General features: G+C 37.3%; 1 protein-coding gene and 1 pseudogene across 2 annotated transcripts; one reads left to right on the forward strand and one right to left on the reverse strand.

Annotated features, from left to right (window-relative positions):
• Positions 1–5,217: 5,217 nt before the first annotated feature.
• LOC145634222 (2-methylene-furan-3-one reductase-like) lies at positions 5,218–7,655 on the reverse strand (annotated as a pseudogene). Its single transcript, XR_014113381.1, has 4 exons — positions 6,777–7,655; positions 6,183–6,510; positions 5,742–5,901; positions 5,218–5,633 (listed from the first exon to the last, which is right to left on the reverse strand). The product of XR_014113381.1 is annotated as a 2-methylene-furan-3-one reductase-like (transcript).
• Positions 7,656–15,122: 7,467 nt separating this feature from the next.
• LOC145635530 (serine/threonine-protein kinase VPS15-like) lies at positions 15,123–24,266 on the forward strand. Its single transcript, XM_081686830.1, has 11 exons — positions 15,123–15,555; positions 16,269–16,391; positions 16,489–16,534; positions 16,617–16,777; positions 17,667–17,746; positions 18,006–18,111; positions 18,811–18,987; positions 19,073–22,243; positions 22,781–23,028; positions 23,121–23,220; positions 23,857–24,266. Exons 1-11 carry the CDS (start codon positions 15,283–15,285, stop codon positions 24,031–24,033), a joined length of 4,662 nt encoding a protein of 1,553 aa, XP_081542956.1. The 5' UTR covers positions 15,123–15,282; the 3' UTR covers positions 24,034–24,266.
• The last annotated feature ends 858 nt before the right edge of the window (positions 24,267–25,124 follow it).

Here is a 25,124-nt window from a genome sequence, read left to right on the forward strand (position 1 = left end):
ACTTTTATGTGTGGCTGACCACATTATGTGACCACTTATATAGAACAAAGTAACCTTTATAAGGCTATAAATTATACTGACCAAGTATTCTTAATAATATTGGTCAAGTGACCCCTATAACACTGACTAAGGGTCTGTTCTGATTGACTGAATTGAACTTATTAGAGCTTAATTGAACTGAACTGAACTTATAAGAGCTGAACTGAACTGAACTTATTAGAGCTGAACTGAACTGAATATTTTACAAGAGAATGAAATTAGGAGCTGAATTGAACTTATTAGAGTTGAACTGAACTGAAAATAATCGTATCAGAAGAGACCCTAAGTAATCACTGTAATACTAAACAAGTAACCCCTAAAACACTAACGAAATAACCTCTATGATGGCTGGCCACACCATGTGACTAGCCCTTTATAAGAATTTGTGCTTAATTAATGGACAAACTATCTAAGAGTACCTAAGAGGAAATCATTGACGGACAGCTTAAAATATTCATGCAGTAGGATTTCTTACAAAAATTATTTTAAAAAAAAACCTTAGATTTTTAGGATGATAGGTGTAGAGAAATTTTACTCTTAAAGCATACCTAATTACCAATATTATGTGAAATGTGATTTGGCAAAGATTTTGATCACTTTTAACACATTGATTTTTTGAGGAGATATTGATATTTACAACCATTGTACAATACACTTAAGGGTGTATTGTTTGCTAATTTTGATGATTATTGCTCATCATAATTTTTTATAAGTGGTTGGCCACACCGTGTCACCATGTGGTCGGGGTTACTCGTAGGGGTTATTTACTATGGGGTTACTTATTTAGAAGTTATTAGTTAGATCAGGAGTTACTCGTTCGGTCAGGAGTAAATCATTGGGGTTACTTATTCAAGGGTTACTCGGTAGGTCATAGATTACTCTCATAGTCTGAGTAAGTAACCCCTATAAGTAACCTTTGAGTTTGTAACCCCTGAATAAGTAACTCATACAAGTAAGGGCCCGCTGTCATTTACTGAACTGCATGAACTGAACTGAATTGAAATGAACTGAACATAGATGAATTGAACAGAACTAAAATTAAACTGAAGAGAACATGGCCTAACTCCTGAATAAGCAACTTCTAAGTAACCTTTGCCGTCATAAATTGTGGCTAGCCATACAGAAAAATTGTTGACCGCTCATTTAACCATCAAATGAGGAAAAAAAATTACCTTTAAATGCATCACACACTTAGGTATATATAATTATTTTTAATTTTTGAGTAACAAGTTAAGAGAGTAGTTGTTCCCTCTAATAATAACCCGGAGGGCGAATTTTCCATCTCAATTTTCCATCTCCAAGGAAAAATACTCTAATCTCTTATAAAAAAAATATCCTTAATTCACCATTTGGTGATTTGACTCTTACATAAAGTTCTTTTTTCGACAATTCAAAAGCAGGAGATGGCTTTTTACTAATGATCCAATATTCAAAATCATTCCATTCAGGATATTTTATTCTATTAAAGCGTTGAATTTCTAAATTCTCAGACCTCCTAGAATTGCCTCTAGAGCTTGTTGAATAATTTTTACGGATTATGCCATTTCACCGATTCATATTAATTAACAAGCTTGTTTAGTATAAGAGCCTTCTATGTGTAAAACAGTTAAAAGTTTAAAACGCATTAGAGGATTAATTTGGAGTTTAGAGGATGGTTTAGCATCTGCAAGTTTTAGATCACTAACAATATTTATAACTAGTAAGCCGTAACTCGTAAGCCCATGGTATGTTGACCAGGCCACTATATTTACATAACCTTATTTCCTTTTCTAGCTATCTATTATAATTCTCCTAATTTTTTCCTTTGTATGGATCACTCATGCAATGCCCATTATAAATCTATAAGGCTGGAGCTAGATTAGTCACTCTTTTATATGGAGTACTATTATTATCACTATAAATTTCATAATGACAATCTTTAATCTTTAAAACTCAAGAGTGCAACTTAAAAAATGCAACATTCATTTAAAGTCCTAATCTTTCCCCCTCAAATTAATTAATGATTAATGAATAATCAGATCTAAAACACATAATCAATCCTTTTCATTTCTTGCTTAATTAATCTTACCCATTGGCGTTGTCATCCGCCCCTTGGTTTATGCTTATCCGTTTGGCCTCATGTCACATGATCTGTCCCTTTTACTAAAAATAAACCCAAAAAAAAAAATCCAAAAAAATAAAAAATAAAAAATAAAAAATAAATCCCAAACCCCAAAAACCCCTTTATATATAAACCCCTGTTTATTCAATCCATTATCCAACCTCCATAACAAAATCCATTACACCATTTTAGAGAGAGAAACAATCAAAATCAAGAGAAGATGAAGCAGTCAGGAAAAGGTATGAAGGCCCATACGAAGTTGGCCCAAGCCCATGAAAACAAAGATCGGAAATCAGGCTCCGGTGTTAATGGGCTGCCCAAGAAAGGTGGTCATGGTGGTAAGTTTACTTGGGCCGGTGATGGACTTTTGGTTGATGATCATGTGGTTGCTCCTTCTGTTGTTGATGCTAAAGATCCTAACTTTGAAGATCCTACTGAGGAAACTGATCTTAGCCGTTGATTTTGTCTGATCATCAGAGTTTATCATCTTAGATTTTTATTTTGTTGTTTTATGATAATGATGATATGATAATGATGATGATGTAAATAGTGCTAGTAGTGTTACTGAGTAAGTGATCTGAAATCTGGGATGTGATGTGATGTTTTCAGTTTCTTATGAAATGAAATAATTCCTCCTTTTTATATGCAGTATTTTAATTCTAGACTCAATCAATCAATCAATCAATCAAAGCCTTAATCCCAAAAGTGGGGTCGGCTAACATGAACCAAATTTGATTATTCCGTGTAGTCATCAACATAAATCTTTCTCCTCCATCCCTTACGATCCAAAACTTCATCCTCACGTAAATCCATGCACTTCATATCCTTCCTCACTCCTTCCAACCAAGTCATCTTTGGTCTCCCTCTTCCTCGTTTAATCCCTCCATGGTCCCACTCTTCCACTCTTCGCACCGGTGCACCCTCGGGTCTCCGTCTTACATGTCCAAACCAACGCAGACGATTTTCCCTTAGTTTATCTACAATGCCCGCCACACCTACTTTCTTGCGAATAACCTCATTTCTGATTCTATCTCTTAAAGTGTTTCCACACATCCACCTTAACATGCGCATTTCCGTAACCTCCATCTTTTTAATATGCTCTTTCTTAGAAGCCCAACATTCTGTACCATAGAGCAACACTGGTCGTATGGCAGTCCTGTAGAATTTTCCCTTCAACTTTAAGGGAATGCTGCGGTCGCATAACACTCCCGTGGCCGCTCTCCATTTAAGCCACCCTGACTTAATCCTGTGGGTCACGTCTTGATCAATGTCACCATTCTTCTGGATGATCGACCCTAGGTACTTAAAACATTCACTCATGGTCAAATCCTTTCCATCCAAACTCACCACTTCATTGCGTGTCCCCCTCTGAGTGCCAAAACGACATACCAAATATTCAGTCTTACTCCGACTTAGCTTAAACCCTCTAGATTCCAACCTTTGCCTCCATTGCTCCAACTTGACATTAACCCCATCCTTAGTCTCATCCACCAAAACGATATCATCTGCGAACAGCATACACCATGGAACCTCATCTTGAATTGGTCTAGTTAATTCATCTAGAACCGTTGCAAAAAGAAAAGGGCTTAATGCAGACCCTTGATGCAATCCGATTGTAATAGGGAAATCTTTTGTCAACCCTCCGCATGTCCTCACATTTGTTGACACATCCCGATACATATCCTTAACTAGGTCTACATACCTTCGTGGGATACCTTTCTTCAACATTGCCCACCAAAGTATCTCTCTTGGCACCTTGTCATATGCCTTCTCTAAATCAATAAAGACCATATGAAGATCTTTCTTCTTTACCCTATAAAACTCCATCATTTGTCTTATCAAATGGATTGCCTCCATAGTAGATCTCCCAGGCATAAAACCAAATTGGTTATCTGAAATGCTTGTGCATGCCCTCAACCTTTGTTCAATCACCCTTTCCCACAACTTCATAGTATGGCTCATAAGCTTAATTCCTCGATAGTTAGAACAATCTTGAGCGTCTCCTTTGTTTTTATAAACCGGGACCAAGGTGCTCTTCCTCCAATCTTGTGGGATCCTTGTAGCCGTCCATATCTTGTTGACAAGGTTTGTTAACCAATCAATACCAATCTTACCCAAACACCTCCACACCTCTATCGGTACCCCATCAGGGCCAACCGCCTTCTTAGGTTTCATCTTCCTCAGTGCAATCTCCACCTCTACTCTCCTAATCCTTCGCACATACTCCATGTTGATTTCTTCATCACTCATAGAGGTATCTCCTATCACAACTCCATTACTTCCATTAAATAATTCATCGAAGTACCCCTTCCACCTGTCCTTGATGCCCTCCTCTTGCACTAGGACCATTTGGTTCTTATCTTTGACACACTTCACCATGCCAATATCCTTCCTTGCCTCTTGTCTTCTCTTTGCCATCTTATAAATGATCCTTTCTCCCTCCTTGGAATCAAGCTTTTCATAAACCTCCTGATATGCCTTTTCTTTTGCTTGGCGAACAGCTGCCTTTGCCTTGCTCTTAGCCTCCTTATACGCTGCAAAGGTTTCATCACTCCTACATTTTCCTAAGGCTTGATAGCATTCCCTTTTTTGCTTAATTACTGCTTATTTTAATTCTAGACTAAAGTTTGATAATATGCAAGTTTGATTTGAGTAATTTTGGTGTGTGAGTGGGGGCTTGATTGATTTATATTTACGTGCAATTAATGGGTAGATTAGCCACGGAATAGATTATAATATGGTGCTGCTGATCTAATTAGCTTAGATTGCAAATGTAGCAATCTGCAATATTATTTTTAGTACAGGATGTGACGATTGATACATTTATATATAATGTGTCAACTTTGGTTGATGTTATACAATTGATGTGTGAACCAATGTGTGTTACCGAGGGAGTAACTATGTATCCGTATCACAATGATGTTCTCGTTTGGAAACTTTTGACTACGGAGTACTGTATTGGACTATGAATCTATGATATCTATAAACAACTCCTTTCACATTATAAAGAGAGTTTTGTAGTCTTTTATTGAACTGAACATGGTGAGAGTGTTAAAAGTCTTACTACAGAAATCATACACAGAAGACTAGCTATGTCATTTCAAATATGGAATACAATAACAAACACAATATCCCTTGAAACACAGCCAAATTAAACAAAGCGAAATTCTACTTTTCGCGCTTTATTATAACCATTAATGAAATTATGTTGATGTTATTGAGCATTTTCATGGGATTGGATGAATCACAACTTTGCCAGTAGCTCTGTTAGTTTGGAGATAAGCAAAGGCTTCAACTGTCTGAGGAAATGGGAATGGACTTTTCGGGTCAATCACCGGTTTCACCCTTCCATCTTCCAAGTACGGCTTCAACTTCTCAAGTACAGAACCAGTAGAAGTGAGTATGAATATGAATGCTGGTGGAGTTACATTGCCAATAATCGATGCCACCTTGCCACCTTCTTTCACTGCTTTTATCGCGATTTCACATTGGCCTGTGTTTCATCGTTGTAACTCAATTCGATTAGCAACGTGTTTTGTGAAGAATCTAGTGAAAAAGTAATAGTAGTAGTAGTAGTATGTGAATGGTTTCAATGTCATACCAACAGTATCGAATACAACATCAAACTTCTCAGGGAGATCTACGACGTTTTCCTTGGTATAGTCTATGGCTAAATCAGCACCCAAGCTCCTTAGTAATTCTAGTTTTGTTGTGCTGGAAGTTGCTGCAATTTTGGACGCACCAAATACATGCTTTGCTAGCTAAAAAAAAAGAACAGAATAATACTCAAATGTTAAGTACGAGTATATAATACTACGATCATGTTCTCTTTACCTTATTGTTATTGAACCCTACATAAATTTATGCTCACTTATTCAAATTGATTTAATTTACAGATCAAGAATGAATTATTATTGATTAAACTTGATGTTTAAGGTCTTCTTTTACAAAGGTAAATGATGTGTGCTAATAAACCTACTAATGTCAAAGAAGGTTCGTTTTAAGCATATGTTGTAAGGCAAAGAGGTGAAAAAAAACTTGCCTGAATAACAAAAGTTCCAACTCCACCAGCACCACCAAGAACGAGGATGCTTTGGCCAGGAGCAAAGCCTGCTCGTTCGAGGCCTTCGTGAGCAGTCTCAATAGCAGGGGGGGGGGGTGCTTGCAGCTTCAACAAAGCTCAAATTTTCGGGTTTTAGAGCCAAAACCTTCTCTTCAACAGCTGTGTACTCTGCCAAAGAGCCAGAGCTTTTTGGTTGTTCAAATGCTTTCTCATTGATATCTCCATAAACTTCGTCTCCTACTTTAAATTTTTTAACTTGGCTCCCTACTTTAACCACTCTACCAGCAACATCATAGCCTGGAATCGTCTGTAAACAATATTGTAACGATCTTTAGCTTGCTAGTTTTTAGTAAGGAATACCCGATTCATATATGGTACGAAAGTTTTTTTTGTTCATACCATTTATTTATGTCATGTTACAACTTACCACGCTATTTGGCATGTGACAAATTATTAAGGTACGATTTGTACAAGAGTCGACTAACTGATCAACTTAACGACACAAAATGTAACATAAAGAGGTCAATTGAAGAATAAAATTTTAGGAGCAATAGAAATTTAAATAGTGGTTACCGGAGGAGAAGAATCAGTGGCCTTTAAGAAACCCAACATCCTTTTGTAATCAATTGGGTTCAAAGAAGCAGCTTCAACCTTGATTAGTACTTGATCGTCCTTGATATCAGGAACCGGTACGTCGGATTTTAGCTTAAGTACATTTGTTGGAGATCCATACTCTTCATAAACCCAAGCTTTCATGGTAGAGGGAACAACGTTACTAGCTTTGGTGTACTCCATGCTCAAATATTGTTAAATGTAATTTGACACACCAGGCAAGATACCAAATTAGATAGGGTGTGTTTTAGGAATTAGGAGATGAGCTCTTTATATTTGTTGCAAATTTGAGGAAGTATGGTTATGTTTGTGTTAAAGTAGAGGACGAAGTTAGGGGGTATATATAATGTAATTCACTAATTTGAGTATGTCATTGGGGCAAGCATGATAAACACACATTGCCACATTGGAAGAGAGTCTAACAATTTATGAGGGTTTACGACATTACGACTTCAAATTTCATTTTGAAACCACAAGTGGAGGCATGGAGCGAGTAGTCCACTAGTCTTAACATTATTTATAAGGCAGATAATTATGTTTCACGGAGTAACTTTTATAATAATAAAAAAATAGTACACTAATAATGATGTATAATCACTAAGGTGTCGTTTGATTGCTATGGGAATTTACTTCCTGTAGGAATTTGTATTTCATGGGAATTAAATTCCTACATCAAATTCATGGGAATTGTTTAAAATTGTTTGGTTGACATGAAGGAAGTTGCAAATCATGGGAATTTTGACTTACCTAGGGGGGTTGGGTAATCAACTTCCCATGTTTTGTGGGAAGTCACAATTCCCATGAATTTGCAATTCCCTCATTTTCACTTTTTAGTGTCAACCAAACTGTTGGAAATAATGCAAAGGAAGGTTTCTTATTTTTTGAGGAAAACTCTTTGTCCCACATTGGTGGGATAAGGAAGGTTTACTTGGTTTAAATATGTGTGTTTGTGTTTTGATGTTTGAAGTGCTTTCCCTATTGTTGTGGGCTAGAAAGGGGCATCCCCGCGCGCGCGCCGCCGCCGTCCGGCCGGTTCGGTTCGTGCGCGGTGTGGTGAGGCTACCTTTTTGGGCCGAGTCGTAACTGACGTTCCAGTTTTATGAGATCGTTCAGTTACGAAGCCCGCAACGACTTTTGACTCAGTTTTTTAAACGTTTGTAACTGTCCCTGATTTTACTCTCACGATTTATTTTGTGGCTTGATTTTCTCCATCAGTTACGATCTTCTTCCTCTATAAAAAACTGATTTCCGTGGCTTTTGAAAACACACAAAATTACTTTCTCCTTTCTCACTCTCTATTCTTCCAGTTTTCCTCTAAATTCGTTCTGAGCATATTGTGAGTTCCTAATCTCTCCTTTTGAGTGCACATTAAGAGAGATCGCTGTGTTAAATCTTGGGGGGCAACGCCATCTCCGATTGCACCATAGTCGGGGCGAATTTTGCTTCTAAGACAGTGTTCTAAACACGTCACAACTTTTCACCTACATTAAATAAATTCGGCCCACATTTCAATCTATATTTTTCTGATTTTACACTCTATCTACCTACACAAACAACTCACCCATTTTCAAATTCCCATGATTTTTGACTTCCTCCATTTTCTTTGTGTAACCAAACAACCCCTAAGAAATATGCCAAGTGCATTCACCAACTAAAAACATAATACATAAACTGTAGGACTGAGGGATGGCTAATCATTTTTCTAAAATAAAGAAGAAGTGGTCTGCTTTTAGAGTTTTAGGAGCTGTGCAATATGATAGCAATTAGGAAAATGTGTGGTTAATGAAGAAGTTGAGGGGGTTTTCAATTGTCAAAAGACTCACAACTCACAAGTGATGGGAGGGAATCAATAGTATGAGAGTCCATTCTGGAAACAAACAATGGTGGAATTGGTAGGGTTATCTAGATTGGAAGTTGATATTTTGTTATTCTTGCTTGTTTGCCCTTATTTGGGTGACCTAAGGGTTTTATATTTACTTGTGAGTTGTGACGTCATGAGGGACGTATGCCAAAACCTTACACCAAAAAAGATTACTCCGTATAAAGTACCAGTAGGTGCTTTATAAAGTAAAATTAGCGTTTGTTTAAAGGGATAGAGATCAATAGAATAAGGAGTTGTTATTGAATTGAATAGGTATTGTTTAAAAGGATTAGAGATGTGCTTTGTGGTTTGTATTTTGTGGTATTTAAACCCCTTTTTACATCAAAAAAATAAGGATCGAATCACCAAAGAAGTAGTATGTATTATTAAGATTAAAATTATGACATTTGCTCATAATTAAGTATAATTGTTATCAACCATAATGTCAAGTTCCAACCAAACTATGTGTGATTTGTTCATCTTAATTACACATTCATTTACACAATCCGAATCACACATTTGATTTCACTTTGGCCCTAAATGAATTTTATGTTTGCTAGAAGAATATAAACAACCACTTTAATAATTGATTTCAGATCAAGCAGGGATTCGAATAATTTCCTCTTCTGTAGAGCTGTCGATTCGGGTAAATGGGTCGGGTTTGGCCTGGGTCGGGTCAATTCAGATTAATTCCATAACCTATGCGGGTTGGGTTTGGGTTGGGTCATGCTTGAGTCGGGTCACGTCGGGTCATACTTCTTATCGGGTTTGAGTCGGGTTAATAACATGTCGGGTTACATTCGGGTCGGGTGAACAATAGGTCGGGTTTAATTCGGGTTTTCACGGGTTAAAAGGGGTTAAGGTAATTCTCGGGTTTGAGTCGGATTTGGTTCAAGTCAATAATTTGCGGGTTAGAATCAGGTCGGGTCATTCTTGGGTTTGAGTCGGGTTTGGTTCAAGTCAATAACTTGCGGGTTATAATCAGGTCGGGTCATTTTCAAATCGTGTCATTCTTGGGCTCAAGTCGGGTTCGGTTCAAGTCAATAATTGTCGGGTTATATTCAGGTTGGGTCATTTTCAAGTCGGGTCATTCTCGGAGTCAAGTCAGGTTATGTTCAAGTCAATATAATTTGCAGGTTACAATCAGATCGGGTCATATCCAAGTCAAGTCATATTCGGGTTTAACTAACTATAAATAGATAATTATCATTTTTATCAAGCTAATTATTTCCTTTGACTATAATATATATGACAATATACTAGGAAATTATAGTTTATAATTTAGGAAGATAATTATCTCCTTTGACCATACAACAAATATATACTATATTTAACTCTTAAATTTGAGGATAATGCTCCTTTGTTTTGCTGGCCTGGACCGACTTGGTCTCCCTAGACAAAATGCTTTGATTAACAATAATAAGGTGGTCTAAATTGCATTTAAGGTGATTTAAAATCGGTTCAGGAACAATTTGGGTTGAATTTAGGTCGGGTCAATAACAAGTCGTGTTAATTTCGAGTCGGGTTAGTAACAGATCGGGTTGAATTTTTGGATTAGGTAAGTAATAGGTATGGTAAAATTCGGGTCGGGTCAATAACAAGTCGGGTTGAATTTAGGTCATCTCAATAACAAGTCGCGTAGATTTCAGGTCGGGTTTGTAACAGGTTGGGTTAAATTCGGGTCGGGTTAAGAACAGGTCGGGTTGAATTCAGGTCAGGTTAGTAACAAGTCGGGCTAAATTCGGGTTTTGACAGGTTAAAACGGCTTTGGGTCAATTTTTATTCAAGTCGGGTTTGGTGCAAGTTATTTAAATTGGTCGTTGTAAACCGGTAAATCGGTGCAAGATGTAAACCGGTAAATTGGCCGTTTAAAATCAAATTGAATGGTTCCACACACCAATTGGATTCCCGAAGGATATTAGAAACCATGGTAAACATTTCGGCAATCTTTATTTTCGGGTAAAAAAAGTCAAAAAATTCCAAAATTGAAGGCTATCCACGCTTTTTGAGAAATTTTGGAGGTTTCGGGGCCTGGTGTTGAAAATTCATGAAATTCTATAGGATACATCTCGGGGTCATATAATGCAATTTGGAACCAAATATGATCATTATTTATTGTCATAAATGTTTGTGGTAGGCTTGAAATAATGAAATCGGTGCAAGTTGTAAACCGGTAAATTGGTCGTTTAAAGGCAAATTGGATGGTTCCACCCACCCAAGTGGACTTCCGGAGGGTATTAGGGACCATGGTAAACATTTCAGCAATTTATATTTCCGTGCGAAAAAAAAATCAAAAAATTCAAAATTGAAAGCTAATATCCACACTTTTTGAGATATTTTAGAGGTTTCGGGACCTAGTGTAGAAAAGTATTGATATTTTTGGGGATACATCTCGGGGTCATATAATGCCATATGGAACCATATATGATCATTATATGTTGTCATAAATGTTCATAGTAGGCTTGAGTTAATGAAATCCGTGCAAGTTGTAAACCGGTAATTAAATTGACCGTTTATAGGCAAATTGGATGGTTCCACCAACCCAATTGGACTCCCGGAGGATATTAGGGACCATGGTAAACATTTAGGCAATTTTTATTTTCTGGCGAAAAAAGTCAAAAAATTCCAAAATTGAAGACTATCCACGTTTTTGGAGAAATTTTGGAGGTTTCAAGGCCCGGTGTCGAAAAGTCTTGAAATTCTAGGTGATATATGTCGGGGTAATTTAATGTCGTTTGGAACCATATATGATCATCATTTGTTGTTATAAATGTTCGTGGTAGGCTTTAGTTAATGAAATCGGTGCAAGTTATAAACCGGTAAATAGATCGTTTAAAGGCAAATTGGATAGTTCCATCCACCCAATTGGACTCCCGGAGGGTATTAGGGACCATGGTAAATATTTCGGCAATTTTTATTTCCGGGCGAAAAATGTCAAAAAATTCCAAAATTGAAGGCTAATATCCACGCTTTTTGAAAATTTTGGAGGTTTCGGGCCAGGTTTCGAAATGGCTTGAGATTTTAGGAGATACATCTTGGGGTCATATAATGTCGTTTGGAACTATATATGATCATTATATGTTGTCATAAATGTTCGTGGTAGGCTTGGATTAATGAAATCGTTGCAAGTTGTAAATCGGTAAATTGGCCGTTTAATGGCAAATTGGATGGTTCCACCCACCCAATTGAACTCCCTGAGGGTATTAGGGACCATGGTAAACATTTCGACAATTTTTATTTACGGGCGAAAAGAAGTCAAAAAATTCCAAAATTGAAGAACATTCACACTTTTTGAGAAATTTTGGAGGTTTCGGGGCCCGGTGTCGAAAAGACTTTAGATTTTAGGGGATACATCTGGGAGTCATATAATGTCGTTTGGAACCATATTTGATCATTATATGTTTTCATAAATGTTCGTGGTAGGATTGAATTAATGAAATCGGTGCAAGTTGTAATTGGTAAATTGGCTGTTTAAAAGAAAATTGGATGGTTCCACCCAACAAATTGGACTCTTAGAGGGTATTAAGGACTATGGTAAAAATTTCGACAATTTTTATTTTTGGGCAAAAAAAGTCAAAAAATCCCAAAATTGAAGGCTAATTTCCACACTTTTTGAGAAATTTTGTAGGTTTCGGGGTCCGTTGTTGAAAAGTCTTGAAATTCTAGGGGATATATCTCAGGGTCATATAATGCCGTTTGGAACCATATATGATCATTATTTGTTGTCATAAATGTTCGTGGTAGGCTTGAGTTAATGAAATTGGTGCAAGTTGTAAACCGGTAATTTGGTCGTTTAAAGGCAAATAGGATGGTTCCACCCACCCAATTGGACTCGTGGAGGGTATTAGAGATCATGTTAAACATTTCAGCAATTTTTATTTCCGGGCGTAATAAAGTCAAAAAATTCAAAAATTAAAATCTATTATCCACGCTTTTTGAGAATTTTTGAAGTCTTCGGGGCTCAGTGTCGAAAAGCCTTGAAATTCTAGGGAATACATCTTGGGGTCATATAATGTCGTTTGGAACTATATATGATCATTATTTGTTGTCATAAATTTTCGTGGTAGGCTTGGATTAATGAAATCGGTGTAAGTTGTTAATCGGTAAATTGGTCGTTTAAAGGCAAATTAGATGGTTCCACCCACCCAATTGGACTTTCATAGGGTATTTGGGACCATGGTAAACATTTCGGCAATTTTTATATCCGGGCGAAAAAAAGTCTAAAAATTCCAAAATCAAAGTCTAATATCCACGTTTTTTAAGAAATTTCGAATGTTTCGGGGCTCGATGCCGAAAAGCATTGAGATTTTAGGGGATACATCTCGGGGTTATAATGCCGACTGGATCCCTATATGATTATAATATGTTGTAATAAATGTTCGTGGTAAGCTTGAGTTAATGAAATTAGTGTAAGTTGTAAACTGGTAAATTGGTCGTTTAAAGGCAAATTGGATGGTTCCACCTAGCCAATTGAACTCCCGGAGGGTATTAGGGACTATGGTAAACATTTCGACAATTTTTATTTCCGGGTGAAAAAAAGGTCAAAACATTCCAAAATTGAAGGCTAATATCTACGCTTTTTGAGAATTTTTGGAGGTTTCGGGTAGAGCTGTCAGTTCGGGTAAACGGTTCGGGTTTGGGTCGGTAAGAGTGAGTCGGGTCAATTCGGATTAATTTCATAACCTATGCGGTTCGAGTCATGCTATAGTTGGGACACGTCGGGTCATACTTCTTATCGGGTTTGGGTCGGGTTTAAGTCAGGTTAATAACAAGTCGGGTTACATTCGGGTCGGGTGAATAATAAGGCGGGTTGAATTCGGGTTTTCACAGGTTAAATCGGGTTAGGGTAATTCTCGGGTTTGAGTCAGATTCGGTTAAAGTCAATTTGCGAGTTAGAATCAGGACGGGTCATTCTCGGGTTTGAGTCGGGTTTGGTTAAAGTCAATAACTTGCAGGTTATAATCAGGTCGGGTCATTTTCAAATCGTGTCATTCTCTGGTTCAAGTCGGGTTCGGTTCTAGTCAATAATTGTCGGGTTATATTCAGTTTGGGTCATTTCCAAGTCGGGTCATTCTCAGAGTCAAGTCGGGTTATGTTCAAGTCAATAATTTGCAGGTTACAATTCAATCAGATCGGGTCATATCCAAGTCAGGTTATATTCAGGTTTAACTAACTATAAATAGATACTTATCATTTTTATCAAGCTAATTATATCCTTTGACTATAATATATAGGGAAATATACTAGGAAACTATAGTTTATAATTTAGGAAGATAATTATCTCCTTTGACCATGCAACAAATATATACTATATTTAACTCTTAATTTGAGGATAATGCTCCTTTGTTTTGCTGGCCTGGACGGACTTGGTCTCCCTAGACAAAATGCTTTGATTAACTATAATAAGGTGGTCTAAATTGCAATTAAGGTGATTTGAAATCGGGTCAGGAACAATTTGGGTTGAATTTAGGTCGGGTCAATAACAAGTCGTGTTAATTTCGAGTCGGGTTAGTAACAGATCGGGTTGAATTTTTGGGTTGGGTAAGTAATACGTATGGTAAAATTCGGGTCGGGTCAATAAAAAGTCGGGTTGAATTTAGGTCATGTCAATAACAAGTCGGGTTGATTTCGGGTCGGGTTTGTAACAGGTTGGGTTAAATTCGGGTCGGGTTAGGAACAAGTCGGGTTGAATTCAGGTCAGGTTAGTAACAAGTCGGGTTAAATTCGGGTTAAAACGGGTTTGGGTCAATTTCGGTGCAAGTCGGGTTCGGTTCAGATCAATAATTTACGGGTTACATTCGGGTCGGGTCATCTCCAGGTCAGTTCATGTTCGGGTTTACTTGGGTCAATTCGGGTCTAGGTTTGGTTTCAGGTCGGGTTTGGGTCACTATTTTTTCGGGTTCAGATGGGTCGATTAGTAATCGGGTTTGAGTCGGTATTTCGGGACGGGTCAACTTTTGAGAGCTCTACTCTTATGAAAAGTACTCGCTATTCCTAATTGGAGTCAAATATATCATCTTTTTGATTCAAGTCAGATTAGTTCTTTTTTCTTTGATAGGAGTCAATATAAGGTTAGATTTGGTATGTTCCCAACACATCAAGGCAGATAGATCAAATCTTATTTATTTTAATTTGTGTTTATCTATCATTAACTATATTTGATTTTGTAATCGTAGTAAAGTTCTAAATTTGATTAGGACGATCAATAAGATGAACTAAACTTAATCTCAATAGTCAACACTAATCTTTACATAAAACGATACCGCCAAATAGGGTCTATATCGCTTATATCCTTATTCAAATGCTCCCTCAACCCAAACACCAAGTCCTTGGGCTTATTGTAGGCCAAATCACAATCAAGTCAAGATATCAAGATTATTACCACGTATGTGGGCATGTCAATATACGACTTATGAACCCCAACACAACACTCAAGGACCCGGTAATTCATCACTCTGACCCGTTTAAGAAACGTACACACATAACCAAACAAACAAACATCCCAAAAAGATTGAAAAAAACCTTAGAATTTAAATCCATGGCAGTCCCAGAATAAGCAATTAAGCAACTGTAGATGAAGCAAAAAGAGGAGAGAGAAAGTGAAATATGGGAAATAAGATCGCAAGAACAACGCAAGCATCAGCAACAGAGTATTACCTTCATGATCTTCCATCATCGTACAATTTAGTTCTTAAAGAAGTACTTGGTCGTGGTCGATTCTTCAAATCAATTCAATGTAAACACGATGAAGGCCTTGTTCTTGTTAAGGTTTACTTCAAACGAGGCGACCAGATCGATTTGCGGGATTATGAGAAAAGACTCTTTCATATTCGGGATATCTTTCGTTCTATTGAAAATCCCCATGTTTGGCCTTTTCAGGTATCAATTTTGTTGCTTTTTTGGGGTTTGATTTGTTGGGTGTTTTTAATTTTGGTGCAATTGAATTGGGCTGTTGTTGGTTTTTGGAAAATTTGAGTTTTTGTTTTTGGTGGAATTGAAGTGTGATTGCTGTTAATTTATGTGTTTATTTTGAGGAATTGAACTATATAGCTGATATTATTTGATAATTTTGATCTCCAACTTGTTGATTAAATTAAAATTCTGACCATTGATTCGGAAAACGATGATTATTCGTATGTAATTGAGCTAATTTCTGTTAGAATTTGGAAATAGGAAGTTTTTCCATGTGGGTTTTTCTGGTGTTGATGGAATTTCGACTAGGTTGCTGCAAGATTTTAGGTTTTTTAAGGAGGGTAGTGGTGTTGGGGAAGGGGTTTCTATCTTTTGATTGTGTGTGGATTTGATGTTGAGAAGGCGATGTTTCGGGTTGCTGGCATTGTTTGGAAAAGTTTGAGAATTCATCTCTGCTGGTGATGTTGGTGCTATTGATGAACTTGAGTTCTGTTACTGGCATTTGTTTTGAACTACCATAATTGGCTTGTTTACTTGATATTGTGGGTGCTCTTGATTGTTGGGATTGAACTTGCTTGTTGGCTGGCTTTGTAATGTATTTTTTGAGTTTTTTTTTCTTTATCTTTTGACAATATGGGCAGTTCTTCTGATATTGATGGTATTGAACTGGGTGTGAGCAGTTTTGGCTGGAAACCGACAAAGCGGCTTATCTGCTCAGGCAGTATTTCTTCAATAATCTCCATGACCGGCTCAGCACAAGGCCTTTTCTTAGCCTAATTGAGAAGAAATGGCTTGCTTTTCAGGTTTTCCTGTAATTTTTTTTTTCTACTCCACATCTTTGTATGTCCTTTTAGAATTGGATTGATTGATCACTTTGGAGTCTCAATTTCTTGCTTTCAGCTTTTGTGTGCACTGAAGCAGAGTCATGAGCATGATATTTGTCATGGTAAGTGACTCCATTGTGGTAATTTTTTGTTTTTCTGAGTTTGCGTTGTGTATAATTTGGTGTTTGGTTTTTCATTTTGGAGGTGATATTAAGTGTGAGAATGTGCTGGTTACTTCTTGGAATTGGGTTTACCTGGCTGACTTTGCGTCTTTTAAACCGACCTATATTCCTGATGACGATCCATCTGATTTCTCATTTTTCTTTGATACTGGGGGAAGAAGGCTCTGTTATCTCGCACCTGAGGTAGGTTATTGTTGCTGTATTCTTCTTTACATTTCATTGTTAATAGTAATATAACTACTCTCTGTGCTCTCATAAGCTACTTGCTGCTATATGGAAACTGAAAAGTAGAGGAACAGTGGCTTCATAATCACTTTTTGAATGCACCATCTGAATATAGCAATTAAATAATTTCTAATTATAAATAGCAAATTTCTGTGGAAATTTTGTACTCGGAACCATACGTAAAAATTACTCTAAATTTTAATCTCTAAATTAATTTCGAAGTGCACAATCTCTCCTGAAATAACCTAATATACAAAGGCAATAAATTCTGTTGCGATGGTTGAGTTTATAGAGTTGGATGTTGACCTGATATTACATATTTATGAAATTTTGATATTTGTGGGCAATATTTTCAATTAAATGAGATTTTTTTTGGGTGCATAAATTCGTATAAGTACACCAAGTTTACTGTAGGTAATATACCCCAAAAAATAATGATGGGTCTTACCAGTTGAAAGTCCATGAATTTTTACTCATCCTGATGTGGTTGCTGGGAAAAGGAAATATATCACATCTAGGTATGCAACTTAAACTATGCATTGAAGATTGACATAGGTGCATTGGAGATAAGTTTCGAAGCCATTCTAGTGTAGTAATATATGACAATTGAGCCTTATTTCAAAATTTCGAACCAATTGGTGCACATGCAATAATGTTGTTACTTCTTCACGATAACCCAGCATACACTCCCTTTTTTTTTTTTTTTTTTTTTTTTTAAATTATAAATTTTTTTTAAAATGAAATCTTGCACCCATAATTACTGACTCTATCTTTGGGATTAAAGCTTTGATTGTTATTGTCATTGTTGTAATCATGTACCCACAATCTCTATTGTCATATGTTACAGAGATTTTATGAGCATGGAGATGATATGCCAGTCGCGCCTGATGCACCGCTTAAGCCATCTATGGACATCTTTGCAGTAGGGTGAGTTTTTATTGTGTATGTAGTAATACCCAAGTGCAGTCTTGAGTTTGTTTTGATCTTATAAAGATTGGATATTTCAATAATATGAGTTGGTTTGAGAAGTCTTTAAAGTAATTATTTCTTGCTTATCCACGAAGTATATGTTTTCTGTGGAAAAGCTTTTAATTGTGTTTGTTCCTTTTTATTTTCATGTTTCTTCATGATAATTTGTTGATCAATTTTTTTTTTTTTTTTTTATTATTACTTTCTTTATTTTTAGTTGTGTGATAGCAGAGCTTTTCCTTGAGGGCCATCCGTTATTTGAACTTTCGCAGCTGCTTGCTTACCGGAGAGGGCAATATGATCCTAGTCAGCATCTTGAGAAGGTACTGCATCTAAATGCATCTTGAAATACAAGCAAGATATTTATTGGGTAACCTGTAATATTGGTGACATGGTTACTTACTGAACATTTAGCAATCATACCATTTTTGATCACTTCATGAATTGATTTTGTAACATGAATCTTGAAATTTTCTGGCTCATTCTACTAGCATGGAATGTGTTGCTATCTCCCATAAGCACCAAATCACCTGTTGAAAAGACAGTATCACAGCATGTTGTGCATGTGTCTTGCTGGTGCCTCACATGTCCTAGCCAATCAGTGGAGAATGTTTGATGGTGGTGTATGAGGTGTTTACATCACTTGTATGTATTAAACTAGCGAACTGAACCCTGAAAGAAGAACAACCGCTTTACTTTGGCTCATGAGGTGGGCAGGTGGCTTATAATCTTATATATATAGTCACTCAAATGTCCAGGGAGGATCATAGGTTAATATCAGTTAACATAATTTTAATTAAGTTCTGATAAGTATCTATATAGATAGGAAATACAAGCCCTTGTCTTCTGGTTGTTAGCCACTGAATTTTATCAATTGCTTTGCCACCTAGTTCCCATGCCATTGTCAACCATATCATTAATGCTAATTTAAAAAAATAAATAAAAAATTGATTCTATGCTCTTGATTTTATTGGCCCAAAGACTGGCTTATAAATTTTATGAAATGTCTACCATCATTTCAGATCCCTGATCCAGGAGTACGGAAGATGATTCTTCACATGATCCAGTTGAATCCAGATGAACGATTATCTGCTGAAGGTTATCTGCAGAGTTATGCTGGCACCGTGTTTCCGAACTATTTCTCACCATTCCTGCACAACTTCTATTCATGTTTGAATACTCTTGACTCTGATGCAAGGGTAATCTAAATTCATATATGTCCAGATTTTTTTAATTCTTCTGTTATTTGACTCTAATGCTTTGGTTGGGTAATGGTTTTTGTAGATTGTAATGTGTAAGAGCGCTTTCCATGAAATAGTTAAGCAAATGACGGACAATAAGTTTAATATTGAGTCAAGTGGAGGACATGGGGTACCATCTAACTATGCATCTAGTAATACATCCCAACAAACAGTCTCAACTCAAGTGCACAGCTATCCCAAGGTCCCTTTGAAGAAAGATCTCCAGACGAGAAGCCTAGCTAATGAGCGGTTTGAGCTTCTTGGTGATTTGAGTGCCTTACTTAGGGACGTGGATCACTCAAATCATTTTTCTAGTGATAAGACAAATCAAGAGGATACATCTAAAATTCACCTTTTGCAAAATCAGGAGGTGTACAGCTCTCCTAATCTACTTCAAACTATATCTGATGTGTTTAAGAAACGGGAGCATGCCTTTTTGAAGAAGATCACTATTAACGACTTGAAATCATTAATGTCTGAATATGACAATGAATCGGATACTTATCGCATGCCCTTTTTACAGCTACCTCCTGATGATATGAGCTGTCAAGGTATGGTTCTTATTACTTCTTTGCTATGCTCATGCATACGTAATGTCAAGCTCCCCCATCTGCGGCGTTGTTGTATACTCTTGTTGAGGTATTCATCTATATATATTGATGATGAAGATCGACTCCAGCGTGTGCTCCCATATGTTATTGCTATGCTGTCTGACACAGCTGCCATTGTTCGTTGTGCTGCTTTAGAGACTTTGTGTGATATTTTGCCACTAGTTCGAGAATTTCCTCCAAGTGATGCTAAAATTTTTCCTGAATACATTCTTCCGATGCTCTCTACGCTCCCTGATGATCCAGAGGAAAGTGTACGAATTTGTTATGCAACCAATATATCTAAGCTTGCATTAACATCATATGGATTTTTAGTGCACTCTATAAGATTGAGTGAGGCAGGCATGTTAGATGAGCTAAATGCCCCGCAGAAATCACTGGCACCATCTACTGATAAAGGTCAGGCACTCAAAGTGTACAGCAATGCACAACTTGCTCATCTTAGAAAATCCATAGCTGATGTTGTTCAGGATCTTGTAATGGGTTCGAAGCAGACTCCAAATATTAGGAGAGCACTTTTGCAGGATATTGCTGGTTTGTGTTGCTTCTTTGGTCAAAGACAGAGCAACGATTTTCTGTTGCCTATCCTTCCTGCTTTTCTGAATGACCGTGATGAGCAGTTGAGAACAGTTTTCTATGGGCAGATTGTGTATGTTTGCTTCTTTGTGGGTCAAAGAAGCGTTGAGGAATATCTTTCACCATACATTGAGCAGGCTTTGAGTGATACAACTGAAGGTGTTATAGCGAATACGTTGGATTGCTTATCTGTACTGTGCAATAGTGGTTTCTTACGAAAAAGACTTCTGCTTGATATGATAAAACATGCTTTCCCCTTGCTATGCTATCCCAGTCAGTGGGTTAGGAGGTCAGTTGCATCCTTCATTGCTGCAAGTAGTGAGATTCTGGGAGCTGTCGACTCCTATGCCTATTTAGCCCCAGTTGTTCGCCCTTTTCTGCGCAGGCAGCCAGCTTCATTAGCTTCAGAGAAGGCTCTTCTTTCATGTCTTAAGCCTCCTGTTTCTAGGCAGGTGTTTTATCAAGTCTTAGAGAATGCCCGGATCTCAAATGCCCGGGGCTCAGACATGTTGGAGAGACAGCGAAAGATATGGTACAATACATCAACACAGCCTAATCAATGGGGTGCTATTGATCTGCCGAAACAGGACGAGGACTTGCTTTCCTTGGAGAATTGGCCTGACACTTACCAAAAATTTGAGGATCAAAATGTTGGGGGACTTTCTGCAATAGAAACAATGGAATGTGATAGTACTGAGGCTAAATTGAGAGCTTTGAGGGGTTGTATCCGTAATGCTTCAAGTACGATTGATATAAGGGATCATCTATCACCAGAGAAGCTACAGTTCTCTGGCTTGATATCTCCTCAGCTCAATGGTATGAATAGCACCCTTCATGAAAAAGCATCTGAAAACATACCTCTATACTCTTTCTCTCTAGACAGAAGAGCATTGGGGAACACTCAAGCAGCATCTGACACTTCATTGCAACCCAACTTACTAGGATTAGGTTCATCTACCGCACATTGGATGGATCCGGTGAACAAACCATTTGGCATGGCTAGTTCAGTCCCAGCACCTAGACTTGTCTCAGGTTCATTCAGCATTGCAAATGGCACAAAACAATTCCATAGAGTGGTACATGAACCTGAATCCAGGGAAAGTGACCAAGCATCATATATTAGTAACAAATTTCAAGACTTGGGAGTTTCTAGCAGTAGCAGCACAAAAGGAAGTTCAACATCTAACGAGGATGTTCCTCCCTCAGCTGATGTAGCCGGATCACCATCTGTCTCATGGACTTCAGCACTTCCCGACTCTGGGTGGAAACCCCGTGGAGTGCTGGTTGCTCATCTACAGGAACATCGCTCTGCTGTCAATGATATTGCTGTTTCAACGGACCACAGCTTTTTTGTCAGTGCTTCTGATGATTCAACTGTGAGGGTTTGGGATTCGAGGAAGTTAGAGAAGGATATTTCATTTAGGTCTAAGTTGACCTATTCCTTGGAGGGTAGCCGGGCATTGTGCGCAACAATGATTCGGGGTTCTGCACAAGTTGTTGTTGGTGCATGTGATGGCAGTGTACACACATTCTCTGTGGATTACATCTCCAGAGGACTTGGCAATGTTATTGAGAAGTATTCTGGTGTTGCCGATGTGAAGAAGAAGGATGTTGGAGAAGGTGCAATCCTCAGCGTTGTCAACTACTCTGCCGAAGCCTCTTCAAGTCATTTGGTCATGTACAGCACTCAGAATTATGGTATTCATCTTTGGGACACCAGGGCTAATACTGATTCATGGACATTAAAATCTCCTCCTGAGGAGGGTTATGTCTCCACTTTGGTGACCGATCCATCAGGAAACTGGTTCATATCAGGGTCTTCCAGGGGTGTATTGACCCTATGGGATCTTAGGTTTCGCATACCGGTCAACTCATGGGAATATCCTCGTCCATGCCCTATTGAAAACATGTGTCTCTATGTACCTCTACCACACACACCTTTTTCTTCGATGGGTAGGCCTCTTGTCTATGTTGCTGCTGGCTGTAATGAAGTTTCTCTGTGGAATGCTGAAACTGGAAGCTGCCATCAGGTACAATTTCAGTTTCTTCATTTGTCTGTGAAAGGCAGTGTTACATGATTGCTCTTTGTCAGGAGAAAAATAGATAATAATCATATTATACTGTACTTAGGAGTATATTAGAGAAATTTGCATCATGCTATCCCTTGTTAATTTTGTGCAAATAATCACTCTAGGTTTTTAAGCTTTCTTTTCTTTATAATATCTTATAACGACCATAGGTTATTTTACTTTGGCAATTCATCATCCATAACACTATTTTGTGGAGAAGAACAGATATACATTGCTTTCAGAATTTAAATGAACCACCTATATGTATATTTTTGTCATTTTATGAGATGTTGAAAAAATATACGTGTTGGTGGTATATTGTTAAAAATTTACATGTGAATAGTGTAGGTGTATGAATTAGAAGTTTGAAAATAAAGGCTGGTTTTAAGCAAAATTACATATATGAAGAATGGTTTTTGATAAAGGGCAGTTTGCTTCAAGTTCTTTTCATAATTATACTTGTTCTACTCTCTAAGGTTATTTGCTTCATATACATAGGTATTCAGAGTGCCAGGTAATGATGGTGATGCTGAGTTTTCTGAGTTGCCCTGGGCATTGGCCAGACCGCAGAACAAGGCAAATCCCAAATCAGACCCTAGACGAAATGTCAACCTGAAATATCGAGTTGACGAGTTGAATGAACCTCCTCCTCGGGTCTCTGGCATTCGTTCATTGCTTCCTCTACCTGGGGGAGATTTGTTGACTGGTGGAACTGACTTGAGAATACGCCGATGGGACCATAGCAGGTGCTGGTTTACATTCTCTTTGTTTTTTTTTATTTTTCATCCTGTGATATTAACTGCTCTCCTTTATTACTTACTTTCCTCGTATAATGCAGGCCTGAGCGCAGTTACTGTGTGACTGGGCCCACAGTAAAAGGCCTTGGTAATGATGAACTTTACGAAAGTAAATCTAGCTTTGGTGTACAGGTTGTGCAGGTATGTTATTTTATAAGTTACTTATCTATATTTATTTATTTTGTAGTGTTTTTGAACCCTGAATGTGATGAAGTCCTTGAAGCTTTACATTGTTTGGTGTTTGCCTTACCGTGTTGCTGAAATCTACCTAATCTTTGAGGGTAATGGGTGTGATTCTCATAGGCCTCATTTATATAAGAAACTATTAGGTTGCATCGGGTTTATATGCTCTTAAGCAATGTGGCAATAGTCTTGGATTTTTGGGAGGGGAAATTTTGGAATCCACTATTTTATTTTTGGCTGGTTATTGCCATTTGCCCCTTCAAGCTGTGTGATTCGAGGTCAATGGGTGAAATAATTTTTTTTCTTTCTTTATTACTGGAGATGTCAAACTTTGTTCTCATTTAAGATTCTTCAGCACATACAAGAACCTAAATTTGTGCTCATGACTATCATAGAGAGAGTAGGTTGTTTTTATTCTGAATTAAGCAGGTACTTCAGGATTCTTAGGCTTGTTGAAGATATGACGAGAATAGTTTTTTTAAATTAAGTTTTATCGTCTACAAATTATTTAGGAGGTGTTTTAAATATTATTGTCAATAGCTATGCTTATTTTGTCCATGCAAAAGTAAAATTATCCTCTTCTCCTTCACACAGGAAATGAGGAAACGACCTGCTACCACCAAGCTGACAACAAAAGCAGTTCTTGCAGCAGCTGCAACTGATCCTGCAGGTTGTCATCGTGACTCAATTCTCTCTCTCGCTACTGTCAAATTGAACCAGAGATTGTTGCTATCAAGCAGTAGAGACGGGGCAATAAAGGTCTGGAAGTGAAAGCCGTTCTTGTCACAGCCTCCCGGGTACTAATTTTCCTGTTTCTTTTTAGGGTCGTTAATAGGTGAAATTGTAAATATATGTACATTACATAATACATATTATATGGTAGGGTCTCTTACCATATTTTGTATAGCCTGTAAAGAATTAAAGATGCAGTTCATTGTATTATACTACGTACGAGTATATTTAATATTTATATAATTATAATCAAATGGGGTAGTTATTTCAAATTACTCTGCCTTCTCCAGAACTGAAATCGTAGTTTTTATCTGTCGTCTCTTGTATTCTTCATCAGCCAGGTGCATTTCTCTCTTTCTAAACTGGCTTGCGGTTTACTTAATTACTAGCAGAAATTGTTAATGTTGTTTTATTTATTTTTAAAAAACATGTGTTTATAAATAACATACTACTTTATTTAGTACAAAGTGTGTAGTGTATATACTACTATTCCTGTCTCATTTTACTTGCTCCACTTTGACCAAAAAGGTCTACATGCTAATTCGAGGCCATCTGTGTTCTTGTACCCTTTTCACATTTCAGTTTGTTTGGATAGTTATAGTTTTCATACAATGATGAAAGGATAGTTATAGGGAGGGGACAAGAAAAGGAAAAAAAAAAAAAAAACTGAGCATGGGAAGGAGTGATGATCTATCATTTTCCTTCCAAATCTATTCATTGAGGGAAAACCTAATTTAGTACAGTAGCTTAAAAATGCGAGTTCCATTGTTAATACTATATGCACTTACTAAATACAATGAAAATTTAAACTCACCCAATCCCTTTACATGATGCTATGCTTTACATCTATATGGCCTAAGGAGTAGGGGTGGCAATTCGGGTCAGCAGGTTGGATTTGGGTCAGATTTCGGGTTATGCTTAGAAACAATAAAAAAAAAATAGTGTAAAACTTAATATTATTACGAAATATGAAATTTTTGGTAAAATCAGGTTTTGTTCGGATTTAGGTTTTAGAAATTTCGGTTTGGATCAGGTCAGGGATTGCCAGCCCTACTAAGGAGGATGATGAAACCAGTTAAAATAAGCTTTGTGCTAAAAAAACTCATTTCTTAATTAAAGCACTATGTATA

The sequence above is a fragment of the Chenopodium album genome, chromosome 6, assembly GCF_948465745.1.
Source record: "Chenopodium album chromosome 6, dcCheAlbu1.1, whole genome shotgun sequence".
Taxonomy (NCBI): domain Eukaryota; kingdom Viridiplantae; phylum Streptophyta; class Magnoliopsida; order Caryophyllales; family Amaranthaceae; genus Chenopodium; species Chenopodium album.

Coding starts and splice junctions, on each gene's coding strand:
- LOC145635530 (XM_081686830.1), top strand. CDS start 15,283: ATGGGAAATAAGATCGCAAGAACAACGCAAGCATCAGCAACAGAGTAT. Junction 15,556..16,268: donor CCCATGTTTGGCCTTTTCAG/GTATCAATTTTG, acceptor GGGTGTGAGCAG/TTTTGGCTGGAAACCGACAA. Junction 22,244..22,780: donor AAACTGGAAGCTGCCATCAG/GTACAATTTCAG, acceptor TCATATACATAG/GTATTCAGAGTGCCAGGTAA.